At 41.1% G+C, this 18,343-nt stretch overlaps 1 protein-coding gene across 1 annotated transcript; it reads left to right on the top strand.

The window, feature by feature from the left end:
* Positions 1-1,360: 1,360 nt before the first annotated feature.
* LOC118709350 (nuclear body protein SP140-like protein) lies at positions 1,361-16,348 on the top strand. The gene is made up of 6 exons (XM_036421360.2): positions 1,361-1,466; positions 6,793-6,952; positions 8,325-8,493; positions 9,153-9,236; positions 15,316-15,465; positions 15,799-16,348. The coding sequence occupies exons 2-6, from the start codon at positions 6,794-6,796 to the stop codon at positions 15,942-15,944; spliced, it is 708 nt and encodes a 235-aa protein (XP_036277253.1). The 5' UTR covers positions 1,361-1,466; position 6,793; the 3' UTR covers positions 15,945-16,348.
* The last annotated feature ends 1,995 nt before the right edge of the window (positions 16,349-18,343 follow it).

Raw genomic sequence — 18,343 nt, 5'->3', positions numbered from 1 at the left:
CCCCCCCCCCCCATTTAAGCAATCCTATCCTGTATAATCTATTTATAGGGTAATATGCCAGTTAGGCCAGGTTGACCAGCAATCTTTTGGATGTCTGACTTCCTTCTGGACAAAGCCATGGTGGTGGGGGCCGAGGCAGAGGTGTGATCAGGGTAGCAGGGGAGGGCCCTTGGGAGCAAGATCAGGCCAGCAGGGGAGAGCAGTTAGGGGCAATCATGCAGGCAGGCAGAGAGGTTAGAGGCAATCAAGCAGGCAGGCAGAGGCAGTTAGGGGTGATTAGGCAGGCAGGCAGGTGAGCGGTTAGGAGCCAGCAGTCCCAGATTTCGAGAGAGAGTAAACTTCTTTTTTTCAGGGGATTATATATCCCAAACTTCCGAGTATTTGCAGTGGCCATGCCCATTCTGGCTAACCATCTCTATTCCCCAGGTGTGACTGACATGCAAATACCTTCCCTATGTCATCTCAACTTTACTGAGTAGGAGTCTATTGTCCCTTTGTTGGATCCCTCCCCCAGTGTTTTGCCGGGAATATGGCCATAATGTCTGGATCTTCCCTTTTCTCCTTTCCTATTATTAATAACTAGGGGCCCAGTGCATGAATTTGTGCACCTTGAAAGGAACTGTGGGCCTCAAGGCTGCAGTGGGCACATGGTTGGGTCTTGGCCCATCCTCTGCGCCCCTGCCCAGCCCCTCTTGCCGCTGTTCAAGCCGCCTTGCAGGAAGCACTCACTGAGCAGAGAATCTGGAGGGGCAAGCCAGTGGAAGCCAGCAGGCTCTGCACACTGGGGAGGCTGTCAGGTGCACCTCACGGGCTCTGCAATCTCCGGGCACACCAGCCTGTGGGGGCAGATGCCTTGTCCTTGGGGAGTCCTAGGCCCGATGAAGACCTCAGGTACCTAGGAAATGGGACAGCTCAGAAGAGGTCTAGAAAGAGTCAAACACACAGAGCGTCCCTCACAATTTGAACTACAGCTTCTCAGTTTAGGTCATAAACCCATTTATGGGCATATGAACAGCCAAACAGAACAACCATATCGTGCACCAGTTGTTGATGCTATTTCACCCTTAATTGTAAGGAAATATGGTACTTCCAATCTTAATTTTGAACTATTTGGTTAGAGGTTTGAGAAGAGAGTTCTACTCCTCCCCATGAAGGGACAACAGGATGAATTCAGATGGGGAGGGGAAAGGGTCAAGATATTTCTACAGGGGACTTGCAATATCAACATTCTGCCACCAGAGGGCAGTGTAGACCACTGTAGAACCTGGAGAGGGGCCTGGGTACAGAGAGAAGCAAACGTTAAAATGCAAATTTGAAATGAAGTTTCACTTGCTAAAATTAGGACAAAAAACAACCCGGTAGTAGAGACTGTACTTCTGATGAAAACTGATTCTCACCGAAGGTTGTTGGATCCAGTGCCCGGAGGACCCCCTTCCGTTAGTTTCCTGACTGGGGTGGTCTGTGAGGTAGGGGCTGCGGGGAGGGACATGCGGGAGGCTCTGGAAGGGCCTCGGGGCAGCGGCTGTTTACTATCTGGGTCCAAAGCATGTTCAGACTTTCACAATAGCATGGCTTTAGTACAGAGAGCGTTCTGCTTGAGGTCACCCGACAAGGTGGAGGGTGCTCTGGGAAAGTGGCTGGGCTCTCAGCCCGCGGCCGGTGCCAGCGGCTGACTTCCCGAAAGAGCCCTTGTGCAAGCCAGAGGAGGCCGCCCGCTTTTGTGTCCGGTGTTTACTGTGGCAAACCCCCTCTCCTGACCTCTGTGCTGCCCAACCGCTGCCTGCGGCTGCAGTGGCCCAGGGGGGGCCGGGACAGATCAGGTTTCCCTCCTTTGGGGAAGATGAGTGAGGAGCTAGAGACAGGACGTCCTGTTCAGTTTGAATCTCGTCACTTTGGTTTTCTGTTAAACTATTCGGTTTAAGAGCCAAACCAGGGTGTGGCTGAGTTTAGGGCGGGGAGGAGCCCAGCCCGGGAAGCCAGGCTTCCAGCAGACATGTTAGGCTTCCAGCAGACATGAGCTAAGACATGCCTAACATGGGTCTTAGCTCGTGGTCAGAGCCTGCAGAGTAAGAAGTCCAGATGAGGCTCCCAAAAGTTCCTGATATTCTTCGGCACACGAGTTATCTACAAGACCACATTCACCCCACCTCTTTACTTTGTGTACTTATCTTTTGGATATATATTTAGAAGGGAAATTGCTAGGTCATATGGTGGTTCTGTTTAATTTTTCGAGGAGCTACCAAGCTGTTTTCCACAGTGGTTGTGCCACGTTACATACCCACCAACAGTGTATGAGGATTCCAATTTCTGCACATCATCGCTGATACTTGTTAGTTTTCTTTTTAAAAATATGTTTTTATTAATTGATTGGGAGAGAGAGAGAGAGAGAGAGAGAGAGAGAGAGAGAGAGAGAGAGAGAGAGAGAGAGAGAGGGAAACATCAATTCGCTGTTTTCTGCATACCCCCTGCTGGGGATCCAGCCCGGAAACCCCAGCGTGTGCCCTGACATCCTGCTGCATGGGAACAGCACTCAACAAACTGAGCCACACCAGCGAGGGCAATACTTGTTGAAAGATGAGACAGAGGGCCGAAAACCAGGACTACAGGCTTTATTAGAGGAGAAGGACCCCTGCCGGGCTGTTTCGCAGGGGAGAGTAGCAGCACATGCAGAGGGGAAACCGCCTTTTGAGGGGAGGAACGGAAAGGGATGGGGCTTAAGGTATTGGCACACGTGATTGGTGGTTTCATATAGGGCACATGAATAGGCACGTAGGTCCTTAGGAATGGAGGGCTTAGTCTATTTGGCATGCTCTGATTGGTGGTTCAATGTACAGTCCACATAAGGTGCCTGGTTAGGTGCTCAGGTGCAGTTTACGTCATACTCCGTCCATCAGTTAGGGGAAGGGAGGATCTATCACTTGTTCTTTTTTGTGTGTGGGTTTGTTTAAAAAAACTAAAAAAAAAAAAATTATTATAGCCATGCTATAGGAATGAAGTGATATCTCATTGTGGTTTTGATTTCCATTCCCATTATGAGTAATGATGTTGAGCATCTTTTCATGTGCTTACTGGCTATTTGCATACCTTCTTTGGAAAAACGTTTCCTCAAATCCTTTGCCCATTTTTGAATAGAGTTCTTTGTTGTTTTGGAAGTTCTTTGTGGACTCTAAATATTAACTTCTTATCAGATATGCGAATTGCAAGTATTTTCTCTCATTGTGTAAGTTGTCTTTTCACTTTCTTGAAAGTGTCTTTTGCTGTACAATATTTTTAATTTTGATGAAGTTCAAGTTACTTAATTTTTCTTTTGCTGTCTGTGCTTTTGGTGTCACATCCATGAAATCATTGCCAACTCTAGTGCCATGAAGATTTTCTCCATGTTTTCTTCTAAAGGCTTTATATAACTTTGCATCTTCAGGTTAGGTCTATGATCAATTTTGAGTTAATTTTTGTATATGGGGTAGGGTATGGGCCCAAATTTATTCTTTTGCATGTGGGTATTCAGTTTTTTTTTTTTTTTTTTTTTTTTTTTTTTTTTTTTTTTTTTTTTTTTTGCATCATGTGTTGAAAAGATTATCCTTTTCTCATGGAATGGTCTTGACACCCTTGTTGAAAAGCAATTGATTATATACATGAAGGTTTATTGCTGGTCTTTCTATTCTATTTCATTGATCCATATTTCTGTCCTTTTGCCAGTACGATACTGTTTTAAATACTGTAGCTTTATACCACATTTAAAGTTGGGAAATGTGGGTCTTCCAACTTTCTTCTTTTTAAAGATTGTTTTGGCTAAATTCCATAGGAATTTGAGGGACCAGCTTTTCCATTATTTGTGAAAAAGGCTCTTGGAATTTTATAGGGATTGTGATGATTTTGTAGAGTGCTTTCAGTAGCAGTCACTTCTTAACAATGTATGTCTTCGAATCCATGAACATGGGATGTCTTTCTATTCACTTAGGCCTTCTTTAATTTATTTCAAGGATGTTTTGTATGCAAAACATAGTTTTCAGTATGCAAATCTTTCATGTCTTGGGTAGATTTACTCCTAAGTATTTACTTCTTTTAGATGCTATTATAGGTGGATTTGCTTTCTTTTTATTATTATTTTTTAATTGTTGAAGAATATCTCTGTGCTGGGGATCAGCTGAAGGAGAAAGCTTATGTTCTTTTCCTATCTTTTTTGAGCCTGTATCTGTCTATGGGCATGTGCAATGGTTTCCTTTTCTTTTTTTTGCCCTTGACCGGAATCGAACCTGGGACCCTTCAGTCCGAAGGCTGATGCTCTATCCACTGAGCCAAACTGGTTACGTCATGCAATGGTTTTCTAAATTGCCTTGTGTGTGTGATTGATTTTGAATGTCTAATCTTACATGTCTGGCTTCCAAAAAGGGAGAAAGGAAAAAAATAAAAAATATAATAATAAAATAAAGAAATACAGGTGTAGCCCCTTTTGTTGTGGAGTGAACGTGAATGAACAACCACTGAAGCTCAGACCAAATTAAAAATTAGAGAGCCTTTATTAGCTGGGCTGGGCGACCTGGTGACTGCTCTGCTGTTCTTCATGCAGGAAGTCCAGAGAGCATCAGCGACCTTTGTGTAGAATCACTTTTAAGCACATTAACCACATCCTGTTTTTGCAGAACAAGCAACCCAGTAAAACAGTTTTCCCAAGCAAGGTCAGAGTCATGCCATTGAAGACCATGTTATTTACAGGCTCATCCTGTTTTTTCAGAAAGCTGACAGTGTTCTATGAAAGAAGGCCCACATGTTGGGAAGGGGCCATGAGTTCGTATCTCAAGGCCTGGTTTAGTGTCAGCACTGACAACTCTATCTTGGGCATAGTCCACAGTCTCTCAAAAATTCCCACTCTCCAACACTTTAAATCCCCAGAAAACCACCTCCGCCAGTGAATTGCAATAATGGCTGCCTGTCTCTGTGCCTGAAACTCAGAGGAGGAAAGCAGTGAGCAGTAATCAGAAAACAGAGCCCTGATGTTTGAGGGACTGGTTCCTTATTGTCCACTTGGCTCTAGCAAGCCATATCTGCCTGCCACTAGAATGGAGGTGGGAGTTGGGGGGGAGGGGAAAGGAGTAGGTAACCAGTACAGCACTAGAGGCTGAAATTAGCCAGAATCAATCACTTTACCAGTCATGCTTTCTCCTGGAAGTTAAAAGCATTTCAACAGAGTTCCAAAATTGTGACTTCAGACACTTTCTGCAAGTAAAGTTGTTGCCTAAATGGAGAGACAAATTCCTGGTGTTTTCCACTTGGCCATTTTCCATGATGTCCCCTCCCATTATTAAGCCTTGATATCTAACACTTCTTGATTTCCAATTGTCCTTTGAGCTTTGTGCTCTGGCACACACAATGGTGAATCAGTGTTGGACCTGTCTAGGGAGATTTCATTTATAACGGGCACCTTCCTGAGCAAAGACTTATAGCTACATATTTCAGTTGGTTTTTGGGGGACTCAAGGGAGCCCCACAATAACACTTTAAATGTGCTTGATTTTAGAGCCATTTAAGAGAGAGATAAGAAGTCAGGTAGTTGGAGATCATAACATCTCTCTTATTTTATTTATTTATTTATTTATTTATTTATTTATTTATTTTAATATATTTTATTGATTTTTTTTGCCCACCTCCCTCCCTCCCACACATACCCTCCCTCCCCAGAGTTTTATGTCCATTGGTTGTACTTATATGCATATATACAAGTCCTTCGGTTGATCTATTATCTCCCCCAGATCTTCCTCCCCTCTCCACTGTAATTTGACAGTCTGCTTGTTGCTTTACTGTCTCTATATTTATCTTTTGGTTCATCAGTTTATAATGTTCTTTATTATCCATAAATGAGTGAGGTCAAAAGAAACATCTCTCTTATTATTAATCAAAATGACAATGGAGGAAACCTGCCAGCTCTTACAATGACTGACCTGAAGCATCAGTCTAGAGGCCTAGTCTGTACCCCAAGGCTGGCTCCTCTTAGCTTGTGTTCCTTTAGAAACATCTAAGAACTTACCTTTCATGGGGAGAAGGGTGCAGGAAGAAACTAGGAGTGTCACACTGATTGATGTCTCCCCTCACTCCCCTTGTCCCGGACAGAAAACATCAGGAGCTGGGAATGAATGTTCCCACCTGAAGTTTGCAGGCACCTGCTTTTTGCTTCCAGTTCTCATTCACAGGAGAAAAACCTGTGGGCAGTTCAGCTGCCACTGACTTCTGTCTTTGAATTCAGGCCCAGGAAGTCTTTTCCTCTGAATGATAAACTGCTGTCTCAGCTCATACTCACCCCTCAATACAGAATCCTGAACTGACTCCATTTTTGGTGAAGCTTACAGAGACGATCACCTCAGTAATGCTATCCTCAGCTTTGAATCTTCCTCTGCGTCAGAGTGTTTGAGGCCTTGAATAATCTATTCTGTTTCTGTGGGGTCAGAAGTGTCACATGTCAGTCTTGTTATTACATATGTTCTTTATGTTGATCAAGCAGAATTTTTCAGAGTTAGTTCTGCCTTTGTCTTCTATATGTGGGTCTGATGGGATCGAAGCATCTTTTTCTTTCCCACTCTTCATGACCAACACCTATCTCTTGTTATTTCTTCTAAAGCCTTTCTTCTTCACAATCTGAATTCTGAAGATTAAAAAAAAATTGAAGTATAATTGACATATAACATTATGTTGGTTTCAGGTCTACAACATAATACTTTGACATTTGTATACACTGGGAAATGATGACCACATAAGTCTTGAATCTTAATATTTAATTTTCTCATTCTGTTTGTTCCCTTAGGATGTTTTCAACAGCTCAGCATAAAGAGACAATTTCCCATGAAATTCTCTTGACTCACTTCAGGAAAAATAAGGTGGAGATAGCGAATGCAATAACGAAGCCGTTTCCTTTCCTTGAGAGCCTCAGAGACCACTCCCTCATCACTGAAGAGCTCTATAATGTAAGAGAAGTGAATCATATCTCTTCTTGGTACCCCAGCCTCACATTAATTTATGTTTGACATCCTGGATTAAAAATCTAGCCCTTCATAGTTTTCATGGGATGTGGGAAGCTACCCATTGTCTTTACTATCAGAGAAGTGTGGACAGGGATCCCAGAAGGCTGGTGACCCTTAAAGTTCTGGCAAAGATCAGAACTATGCCCCCACTTTTTAGTCGAGAAAATGGTGGCTGAAGCAACTTCCCCAGCAGATAGTTATGTAAATCCTTATTGATAAGATAGTCTTCCTGTTATTGGAATTGCCTGCATAAGGGTTATGGGTGTATCCCAAACCTGAATAAAAGGGATGGCAGGGCCAGAGCAAAGCGGAGTCCTTTCTTGGGCTTCTGCCTGGCCCCCAATTTCCAAATTATTATTTCTTGTCTTGTCTCTTTCATTTACACATAGCCTCCTCCAGAGTCTGAACCTGAACCCTGAACCACACGTGATGTGGGACAATGGCAATGGACTCTATTAAATTAATCATCCTGTAAGGTTGAGAGTGACAGGGCAAGAAGATATCACTAACATTTCTATTTTAATTGAAGCCCTTCTCTTCTTTTTAAAAAATGTATCTTTATTGTTGAGAGTATTACAGATGTCCCCTTTCTTTCCCATTGACCCCCCTCCACCGTCCCAGGCCTTCATCACACTATTATCTGTGCCCATGAAGTCCTTCTTGTCTGTGGGGCATGTTGGGGTATGTGTGTGGGGTGGAGGGTAATGGTGAAATGGTTGGATTGAAACTGATATGCTTTGCAGATACATAGCAATTTACACAAGATAGCAAAATGAAAGGAAATTAAAATAATTGAAAGAATTGGGACAGTATTCCATTATCACATCCACTTATTTAAAATGAAATCCACAGGGAATTTGTGCCATTATAAATCAAATTTCAGTCTTGTTGTTGTCTCCTCCAAAGTGTTTAAATTTTATTAGGTGGTTTGGGAGTCTTGGAATTCAAGCAAAATTGATTAGTGGATCCTCTTGGAAATAGAGAATGAGTTTAACTCTTCACCGTGTGATTGTGCTTTGTGCATTTCCCTGCACCTTAAAAGTCTTATCAGAACTTCTCATACCCGCAGTTGCTGTACAAAGATCCATTCTTGAAACAAACAGCATAGGCAGGATGAAAGTACAAAAGTCAAGAGGAAGGCTCCATTTGTGATTTTAAGCAATTGACCAAATATATTAGAAGTTCTAAAATATGACATGAAAATTATAATCTATACTGAAAAAGTAAACTAATTCCTATGCAATTACTTCCTTGATGGTTGTTTAACTTTAAAACAATCACTTTATATATTTTTTTCCATTGTGCTCTTTAAAAGGATTCTCAAGAAGCCTGTGAAGACTTGGTTCCTGTAGGAAGAGTGGTGTATCATATTCTCTGCCACCTCGAGAAGATGTTTGATCGGTCACTTCTGCAAGCTCTGTTCAGCAGGGTTCATCTGAAGGAGTATCCTGACTTAATTCAGGTTCACAGAAGCTTCAAAAATGGTGATCAATTTTCTTCCCTCCCTTTTGGGGTTGAAGTCTATTTTTCATTTATTCATTAACTTAGTCACTCATTTAACAAGTATTATATTTATGAAATGCTTACCATGTTCCAGGCCCTAGGCTAGGCAGTATGAATGGAAGTAATTGTGGACAAAACTGCCATGTAAAATAACCTGCCAAGTGACTACTGTGCTAGGGCTTAATTTGGGTATAATAATGTCCTTTTTTGATTCTTCAGGAATAACTAGCTCTCTTACTGAGAAAATTCCTCTGTTCTTTTCTAAAGGTTGTACAGTTCACAGAGACATTCCACTTATAGCATTCATATGGAGAATGTTTTTACTCCTCTCTGGTCATCTTGTTGGGTGATTAATTACTTTAGTAACTTTTCCAGTTTCACCACCATCCTTAAAACCCAAAACTCATCACCGTAGAATTTAGGTGTTGTTTCCCCCCTCTCCCCCCTCCCCTCTTCATTGCCCCAGGGAGAGGGATAAGCAACACCAAGTCAGGAAACACTGAGATTCACTGACCCAAAGGCCAGAAGTCCCCCCCTTCAAAGGCATGGATTTATGGGTGACCCAGATACGTAATTATGAGGTGATGTTCCTAATTACCTACCTGCAACCTCTATTTCCCCCCCCCCCCCCTCTGCTCAGTGATTGAAGACAAACATTTTTCCTGGGAATGTGATAGAGAAGAGACATACAAAATGCCCAGCACTCAGCCAAGATGTGAACGAGGTAATTATGAGAAGACACAAACTTTGCTTTCTTATGACTAAGAAGAAAAATAGATAAAGGAACCAAAAGGAGATGGTGGTGCTGGGATGCCAAGGGAACATGGGGTGGGTAGACATGTGTTACTTTGAGTTGATTCCAAAATGACCTGATTCTGTGTAGAATCCACGGGTATTAGCAAGAGGTGGCAGAGAGAGACTCTCTGCCCAGTAACCTGGAGGGTGGACTAAGATCTCAAGTGTAAATTATGAGTTTTCATAGGAGACCGTCAGTGTGAAGCTGTGAAGGGCTAAGAACTATGGGCCCATAGTCAACATCAACCTTGAGGATGGAAAAAGGGGCAGATTTAAATGTGGGGGATGTTATTTAAGAACAGAAATATGCAAGAAGAAAGGCTGTCATATAGAAAAAAGAGGAAGTGGTAACTGTGGGGAAAGGGATGTGGGCACAGAGAGAGAGAGAGAGAGAGAGAGAGAGAGAGAGAGAGAGAGAGAGAGAGAGGAAGAAAGAGGAGAAATGAAAGACAGTAAGAAGGGATAAAAATAACATTATTGAGAGCTCATTTGATTGAACATCTATCTGGTAGTAGTGGATTCAGTGCTCACAGCTGCATTTAAAGGTTAGTATCACTACGTGCCTATTATGCACATAAGAAAACTGAAATCCTCAAGAGACCATGTATATAATTGGCCTGGGTTCAAATAAGCAAGGATGAATCTGTTCTTTATTCCTTTTTAAATGGAAGTAAAAGTCACATAACATAAAATCAACCATTGAAAAGTGTGCAACATTGTGCAAGCATAACCTCTATCTAGTTCCAAAATAATTTGATCCCCTCAAAAGGAAATGCCATATCCTTTAAGCTGTCACTTCCCATCACCCTCTTTCCACTGCCAGAAGACATTGATAAAAATAAAAAGCGCATCTTTTGTTTCTGTGGGTTAAGTGGGGAAAATCACAGGGACAGAGGGAACAGGAAGGGAGCCTGGCATATAGGTGGGGAGGTGCAGAGGAAAAGACTTGGGAAGGAAAATAGAGCTATCAAGGACTGAGCTGGAGAGCATCGCCAGAAAGAAGAACACAAAAGCAGGGGACAGGAGAAGCCAAGGAGACAGAGGCCATTGGCAACCAGGATGCAGAGATACCTTCCTAGATAGAAGCAGCAATGCCTGGAGGTTGGACCCTGGTAGAAAACTGAAAAAGGGAGAGAAAGAGGTAAAAAGGAGGGTTGGTTGGATTTGAGCTGGCAATTTTGGAGTGGCAGTATTTTTTTTTCTGTTTTCTGTTTAAATTTTATTTTATTGTTTAAAGTATTACATATAGTAGTACATATATGTCCTTACCCCCCCCCCCCATTGACCTTCCCCCAGCCTCCCCTATCCCTGTCGCATGCCCTCATCCCCCCCCCCCCCCCGCCACCAGTGTCTTGTGTCCATTGGTTGTGCTTAAGTGCATGCATACAAGTCCTTTGGTTGCTGTCTTTCCCCCCTCCCCAATACTCCACAGCCTTCCCACTGTAATTTAACAGTCTGTTCAATGCTTTGCTGTCTCTGTATCTATCTTTTGTTCATCAGGTTATAATGTCCTCTATTTTCCATAAATGAGTGAGATCATGTGGTATTTTTCTTTCATTGCCTGGCTTATTTCACTTAGCATAATGCTCTCCAGTTCCATCTATACTGCTGTAAATAGTAAGAATTCCTTCTTTTTAAAATTTTTATGGCCGTGTAGTATTCTATTGTTAGATGTACCATAGTTTTCTAATCCACTCAACTGCTGATGGGCATTTAGGCTGTTTCCAAATTTTAGCTATGGTGAATTGTGCTGCTATGAACATAGGGGTGTATATATCCTTTCTGATTGGTGTTTCTACTTTCTTGGGATATATTCCTAGAAGTGAGATTACTGGGTCAAATGGGAGTTCCATTTTTAGTTTTTTGAGGAAACTCTATACTGTTCTTCTCCACAGTGGCTGCACCAGTCTGCATTCCCACCAGCAGTGCACGAGGGTTCCTTTTTCTCTGCATCCTTGCCAACACTTGTCATTTGTTGATTTGTTGATGATAGCTATTCTGACAGGTGTGAGATGGTACCGCATTGTTGTTTTGATTTGCATCTCTTGGATAATTAGTGACTTTGAGCATGTTTTCATATGTCTCTTGGCCTTCATCCTGTCTTTCAAAAAGTATTTATTTAAGGCTGTTGCCCATTTTTTTTTTATTGGATCATTTATCTTCCTTTTATTTAGTTGTATGAGTTCCCTGTAAATGTTGGAGATTAAACCTTTATCAGTGATAACATTGAAAAATATGTTCTCCCATATAGTGGGCTTTCTTGTTGTTTTGTTGATGGTTTCTTTTGCTGTGCAAAAGCTTTTTATTTTGATGTAGTCCCATTTATTTTCTCTTTAGTTTCCATTGCCGTAGGTGCGATATCGGTGAAGAAATCGCTTCAGCATGCCTGAGATTTTGCTGCCTGTGGCTTCCTCTAATATTTTTATGGTTTCCAATCTTACATTTAAGTCCTTTATCCATTTTGACTTTATGGTGTCAGTTGGTGGTCTATTTTAATTTTTTTGCATGTATCTGTCCAATTTTCCATTTATTGAAGACACTGCATTGTATGCTCTTGCCTCCTTTGTCAAATATTAATTGTGCATAGTGGTTTAGGTTGATTTCTGGGTTCTCAATTCTATTCCGTTGGTCTATATGTCTGTTCTTGTACCATTACCAGGACGTTTGAGAACAGTGGCTTTGTAATACAGCTTGAAATCTGGTATTGAATCCCACCTACTTTGTTTTTCTTTCTCAGGATTGCTGCAGCTATTCGAGGGTTTTTTTTGTTTTGTTTGTTTTTTGTTTTTTAATTCCAGATGAATTTTTGGAGAGTTCTTTTTAGGTCTGTGAAATATGCCGTTGGTATTTTAGTGGAGAGTGCATTTAATCTATAGATTGCTTTGGGTAGTATGGACATTTTAATTATGTTAATTCTACTAATCCATGAACATGGTATGTTCTTCCATCTGTTTATGTCTCCCTCTATCTCTTTTTTCAGTGTCCTATAGTTTTCTGTGTATAGGCCTTTTACCTCCTTAGTTAGGATTATTCCTAGGTATCTTTTTTTTTTTAAAATATATTTTTATTGATTTTTTACAGGGAGGAGAGAGGGATAGAGAGCTAGAAACGTCGATGAGAAAGAAACATCGACCAGCTGCCTCCCACACACCCCCCACCGGGGATGTGCCCGCAACCAATGTACATGCCTTTGACCGGAATTGAACCTGGGACCTTTCAGTCTGCAGACCGACGCTCTACCACTGAGCCAAATTGGTTTCGGCTATTCCTAGGTATCTTAATTTTTTTGGTGTGATGGTAAATGGGATTGCTTTTTTAGTCTCTCTTTCTGTAAGTTCACTGTTTGTGTATAGAAATGCCTTAGATTTCTTGGCACTAATTTTGTATCCTGCTATATTGCTGAATTCATTGATTAAGTTTAATAATTTTTTGATGGAGTCTTTAGAGATTTTTATGTACAATATCATTTCATCTGTGAATAAGGACAGTTTTACTTCTTCTTTTCCAATTTTTATTTCTTCTTGTCTAATCGCAATGGCTAATACTTCTAGTACTATGTCGAACAGGAGTGGTGAGAGTGGGCATCCCTGTCTTGTTCCTGTTCTTAGGGGAAATGGTTTTAGTTTTTGCCCTTTGAATATGATTTGGCTTTGGGTTTGTCATACATGGCTTTTATTATATTGAGGTATGATCCTTCTATTCCAACCTTGCTGAGAGTTTTTATCAAGAAAGGGTGTTGGATTTTGTCCAATGTCTTTTCTGCATCAATTGATATGACTGTTTTTTTCCCTCTCATTTTGTTTATGTGATGTATCATGTTTATTGATTTGTGAATATTGTACAATCCTTGCATCCCTGGGATAAATCCTACTTGTTCATGATGTATGATCTTTCTGATGTACTGCTGGATCTGATTTGCCAGAATTTTGTTGAGGATTTTGGCATCTATGTTTATGAGGAATATTGGCCTGTAATTCTCTTTCAGTGTAGCTGTCTTTATCTGGCTTTGGTATTAGGGTGATGCTGGCTTCATTTAATGCACTTGGAAGTGTTCCTTCCTCTTGAATTTTTTGGAATAGTCTGAGGAGGATAGGTTTTAGTTCTTCCTTGAATGTTTGATAAATCTCCACTGTGAAGACATCTGGCCGTGGGCTTTTGTTTGCTGAAAGCTTTTTGGTTGCTTTAATTTCTTTCATAGTTATTGGCTTATTGAGCTTTTTAGATTCTTCCTGATTGAGTGTTGGAAGGTCTTATTTTTCTAGGAATATGTCCATGTCCTCCAGGTTGTTCAGTTTGTTGGAATAAGTTGTTCATAGTATTTTTTTTTTTTTTTGTATTTTTGTGGGGCCAGTTGTTATTTCTCCTCTTTCATTTCTGATTTTGTTTATTTGGGTCCTCTCTCTTTGCTTTTTGGTGAGCCTGGCTAGAGGTTCATCAATTTTGTTTATCCTTTCAAAGAGCCAGTTCTTTTTTTTTTTTTTTTTTTTTAAAAATCAATCTTTATTGTTCATATTATTACAAAGGTTCCTCATTTCTTCCCCCCTCCACCAGGTTCCCACCCCACCCTCCGCCCCCTCCCCATCCCCCATTGTCTTCATCCATAGGTGCACAGTTTATGTTCAGTCTCTTCCTCCCTCCCTTTCCCCGATAGTAAATCCCTTTTCAGATAGTAAATTAGTTACTTAGCATTTTCTCATATCAATAATACCTCCACATGCCCAATGATACACTTCACACAAAAGACATTTCCAAATAGGTCAACCAGCCTCATCCAGGCCCCACCCAAGGCACTCACAGATCAATACCCCAGCACTACACTAACTCAACACATCCAGATCTAAGCCTTCATCACTTGATTCAGCAGACCCTCAAGTTCCCGCAAAAGTTTCCAGCCATGTCTGACAGGCAGCTGTGGGGCAGGGGCAGGCGAGGAGCAAGCTGTTCCGGGCCTGGCTGCTCCGGGCCTGGCCTCTGTTGCTCTGGTTCATTCCACAACCAGCTGCTCCGGGTCTGGCCAAAGAGCCAGTTCTTGGTTTTGCTGATCTTTTGTATTTTTTTTTGTCTCTATGTAATTTTCTCCGCTCTGATCTTTATTATTTCCTTCCTTCTGCTTATATTGAGCTTTTGTTTTTGCTCACTTTCTATTTGAGTTATAGGGTTAAGTAATTTATTGTATTACCATTGTTTCTTGTTTTTTTTGCAGGAGTCTTGTTGAGCTATGAACTTCCCTCTCAAGACTGCTTTTGCTGTGTCCCATAGATTTTGGATTGTTGTGTTTTCATTGTCGTTTGTTGCCATGATTTTTTTAATTTCTTCTTTGATCTCTCTGGTAACCCAGTCATTATTTAATAGCATGCTGTTTAGTCTCCAGGTGTTTGATTTTTTTGGATTGTTTTTATTGTAGTTGATTTCCAGTTTTATGCCATTGTGATCTGAGAAGATGTTTGATATGATTTGTATCTTCTTGAATTTGAAGAGACTTTGCCTATGACCCAATATATGGTCTATCTTTGAAAATGACCCATGTGCACTTGAGAAGAATGTATATTAAAAAAATGCTCAATTAACATTTTTCAGGAAAGTCCTCATATTTCTGTGCTCTAAAGGGAATCACGTGTTTTAGCAAACATTACATTATTGATATATTTATAGGAAAACTTTACAAAATAGTTCTCAAAATTTTATATATATGTAATAAGCTATCTTTGTGGAAAAAACCTAACTTCTGAATAAACACAAATCCAGCCAAGATTATTATCAGTTAGTGAGTGAGAATAGCAGGTAAAGGGAAAAGAGAAAAACCAAAAGGTAGATTCAAGGTAAAAAGAAAAGCACTTGCGGAATGGAGAGAGAAAGACACAAATACAGAGGTAGGCAGTCGGCGAGAGGTGAGATTCTTCATGAGAGTGAGCCTCTCAAGGGGCACGGGAAGAGAGGGGAGAAAGGGAGCCATGAGGCTCTTTGAGGGGAATAGATGAAGATTTTTCATGACTCATTATTTGTTTTAGGGGCAGAGCTAGCCACACATGAAAATCCAGTGCAATCTTATGCTGTGGGTCTGATGGATATGCAGAAGACAGTTTCATCTTGTTCCCCCCAGATAAACAAAAGAGGCCAGCAAGCAAGGCCAGCATGTGACCAAGTACCTGAAATAATTGGTAAGGCTGGCTAAGAGAGTTTGTCATGTGATGGTACTTTGTATGTCACAGCAGATGTGACAGGAGGTGGGCAAGGGAGCACAGGGGTGGAGTGGAGTGAGGTGGTGGTGGTGCAAGAGAGGGCGACTGGGGCTCAGTGCAGGGAGCTTCTACCAGTGAGAGTGCCTGAAGCACCAGTAGCCTGCAGGCCACAGGATTCCCTGGGAAGACAGACTGTCTGGTGCAGGGACATTCCTATCTAGAAGTTCTGCAAGCTGCTGGGTCTCTCCTGGAGTCCCCTTATTATGGTGTTTTTGCTGCCACAAGGAGACTCCTCATGGTTCCTTTGTGCAGTGATCAGCAGTGAATCCAGTGGGCAAGAAGTGCCTCCAGAAGTCCAGAGATCAGCACCGAGATGTGGGCCTGGTGAGGAGTGTGAGGATGGCCAGCCTGGGCCTGCAGAGCATCTGGCATCTGAATTCAGAGCTCCTGTTTCTTGATGTGTTTTACTTAAAAAAAAAAATAAATTAATGTTTTTTAAAATTTATTTCAGAGAGAAAGAGAGAGAGAGAGTGTGTTATCAGTGAGAGAGAAACATCAATTGGCTGCCTTCAGCACACCCCCTACTGGGGATTGAGCCCATATCCCAGGTATGTGCTCTGACTGGGAATCAAGCCAGTGACCTCCTGGTGCATGGGCCGACCCTCAACCACCCGAGCCACACCAGCTGGGCTTGATACATTTTACTTTGAGTGCACTCCACAGACCATGGTTCACTTAACCATGGGAACCCATTCTTGAGAAATGTGAGATACAAGGCTCTGTTTATTGCACATGTGTTGTACATTGACATCAGAATAGAAACAAGATAGCATGCCTATAATAAAAAAAAATATGTTTTTGGCCATTGTCTCTGGTTTCTGGCACACAGTTCTCCAAAACCCAAAGTTCACTCCTACAAGTATTCTCTTGTTTTTAGTATTATACCAAATAAGTCAAGACTTGCTAGCTTGTGTAGTGACAATAAACAATCTCAGTTCCACTGGCTTACACAAATAAGTTTACTTCTTGCTTACTCAAAGCCCACAGTGCACCTGGGAGCCCCTCTGAGGTGTTAGTAAATACATGTACTAGGCTGTTTCAGTTCTCTGGGCTCTGTCCTCTCAAAACTAGGCTTCCATAATCAATGTGCATGGAGAATTATCACTGCTCTCCTATGAATTAGTTTGCAAATGACACATGCCACCTCTGATCATAGCCCATTGGTAAGTGTATTAACCACTCAGCCAGTCTTAATGCAAGGGAATGGAAAAATTTGGAGGATATATGCAATATTTGGTCTGTGATGGAATTTATCCATTTTTCTAGATAACTGTAGTCCCAGAAAGAAAATGTATTCTCTGGCAGATCTCTGAACATTTAACCTACTTAGGTGACCATCCTTTTATACTCATAACATCAGTAAAGGGAGACAGAGCTCCAGACACCTTTATTTTTGAATCATCCCTAAATCCATCAATTGTAATAAGAAATGTTTTATTTATTTATTTATTTATTATTTTTATTTTTTTATTAAATTGACTATGAGGTAGAAATTGAATTTTACACCTAACCTCTTCTGTTAGGTCATTATGGCATTTCAGGCCTCTAGAATGAGCTGAGGATTCTTTTTCAATAATCCTTTAAGGATATGGGTATTTTCCTTTTCCCAGAGCACCATTAACTTGGAAAATAGACATTGGTCTCTTTGGGAAGGGCTAGGAAACATATCAACCTTGGTTTTTATGGCCTCCATTTGTTTCCATTTCCATCAATTAGCTGAATAGACAATGAGAATTGCTGCCTTTTGCTTGAGTTAACGTTTTAAATACAGAATCCCTACTATGTGTAGCCACGATGTCACATTCATGTGTTTCAGACATGATTTTGAACACTTGACATTCATAAATTCATTTAATCTTCAAAATTTTCTATTCCAATAACAAAATCTTATTATTGAATGGTGAATGGTGTATTGGAGACTCAAATTTGGAGCTATCTGGAGACAATAATTTCTGATGCTGAGGTACTTTTCTGAATGGTATAGTGTATACTCTGAACCAGCTACCAATATGTGGTATTCTTTTTCCTATAACTGTAGTATTTTGGGTCTGAGAACCTGTCAAGCAAAGCTAAAAGATTTGACTGGTAAAGAAAAGATGCATTCTTTTACTATTCAGACAGTTTGATACTTCATAGACAACAAAAGGAAGAAAAGCAAAGGTACCAGCTTCCCATGTCCTCTGAATCATAGGGTTGTACCCAAACAAAGGGATTGTGGATCCTTATGGTGTGACATGAGTGTTGGTTCATGTTGCAGCCAGCAGTTGTATAGCCTACAGCTGTGCCCTAAATAAAGAATCAGAAGGCCTCAGACCTCATCAGAACGAAAGGAGAGAGTCATGGTAGCGTCTGGAAGATAAGGCAATGAATGAAGATGGCTTTGTAGCAGCTCCTCACAAGTCTCCCATGCTCTCATGTTTTGGAAAAATCACTGGGCATTCTTCCAAGGCCTAAATCAGATCAGCTGCATTTAAGTCTTGCCTATGTGGGCCGTGTGGAGACATGCAAGGTCATCAGGATGTCATGGCAGAGCCATTCCCTAACAGAACCAAGAACTGTCAGAGTGTGAGGAATGCTTTTATTAGCTGTATCAATTAGGATTCTGACTCCATGGAAACAGTATGCTATACTATGTGCTTCCTGATGCCACAGGGTAAAAGGCAAAAAAGTATTTATTACGGTAATCAGAAACCAAAATAAATAAAAAACACTGGCTTTACCAAAATATATAAATAACGGTAGTTTTCTATAAGGGGCAACAATAAGTAAGAAACTGTAATGGGAAAAAGGTCACTTT

This window comes from Pipistrellus kuhlii, unplaced genomic scaffold (genome assembly GCF_014108245.1).
Source record: "Pipistrellus kuhlii isolate mPipKuh1 unplaced genomic scaffold, mPipKuh1.p scaffold_m20_p_7, whole genome shotgun sequence".
Classification (NCBI taxonomy): Eukaryota; Metazoa; Chordata; class Mammalia; order Chiroptera; family Vespertilionidae; genus Pipistrellus; species Pipistrellus kuhlii.
The sequence above is the reverse complement of the archived record's forward strand: the minus strand, read 5'-3'. Positions and strand labels throughout refer to the sequence as shown.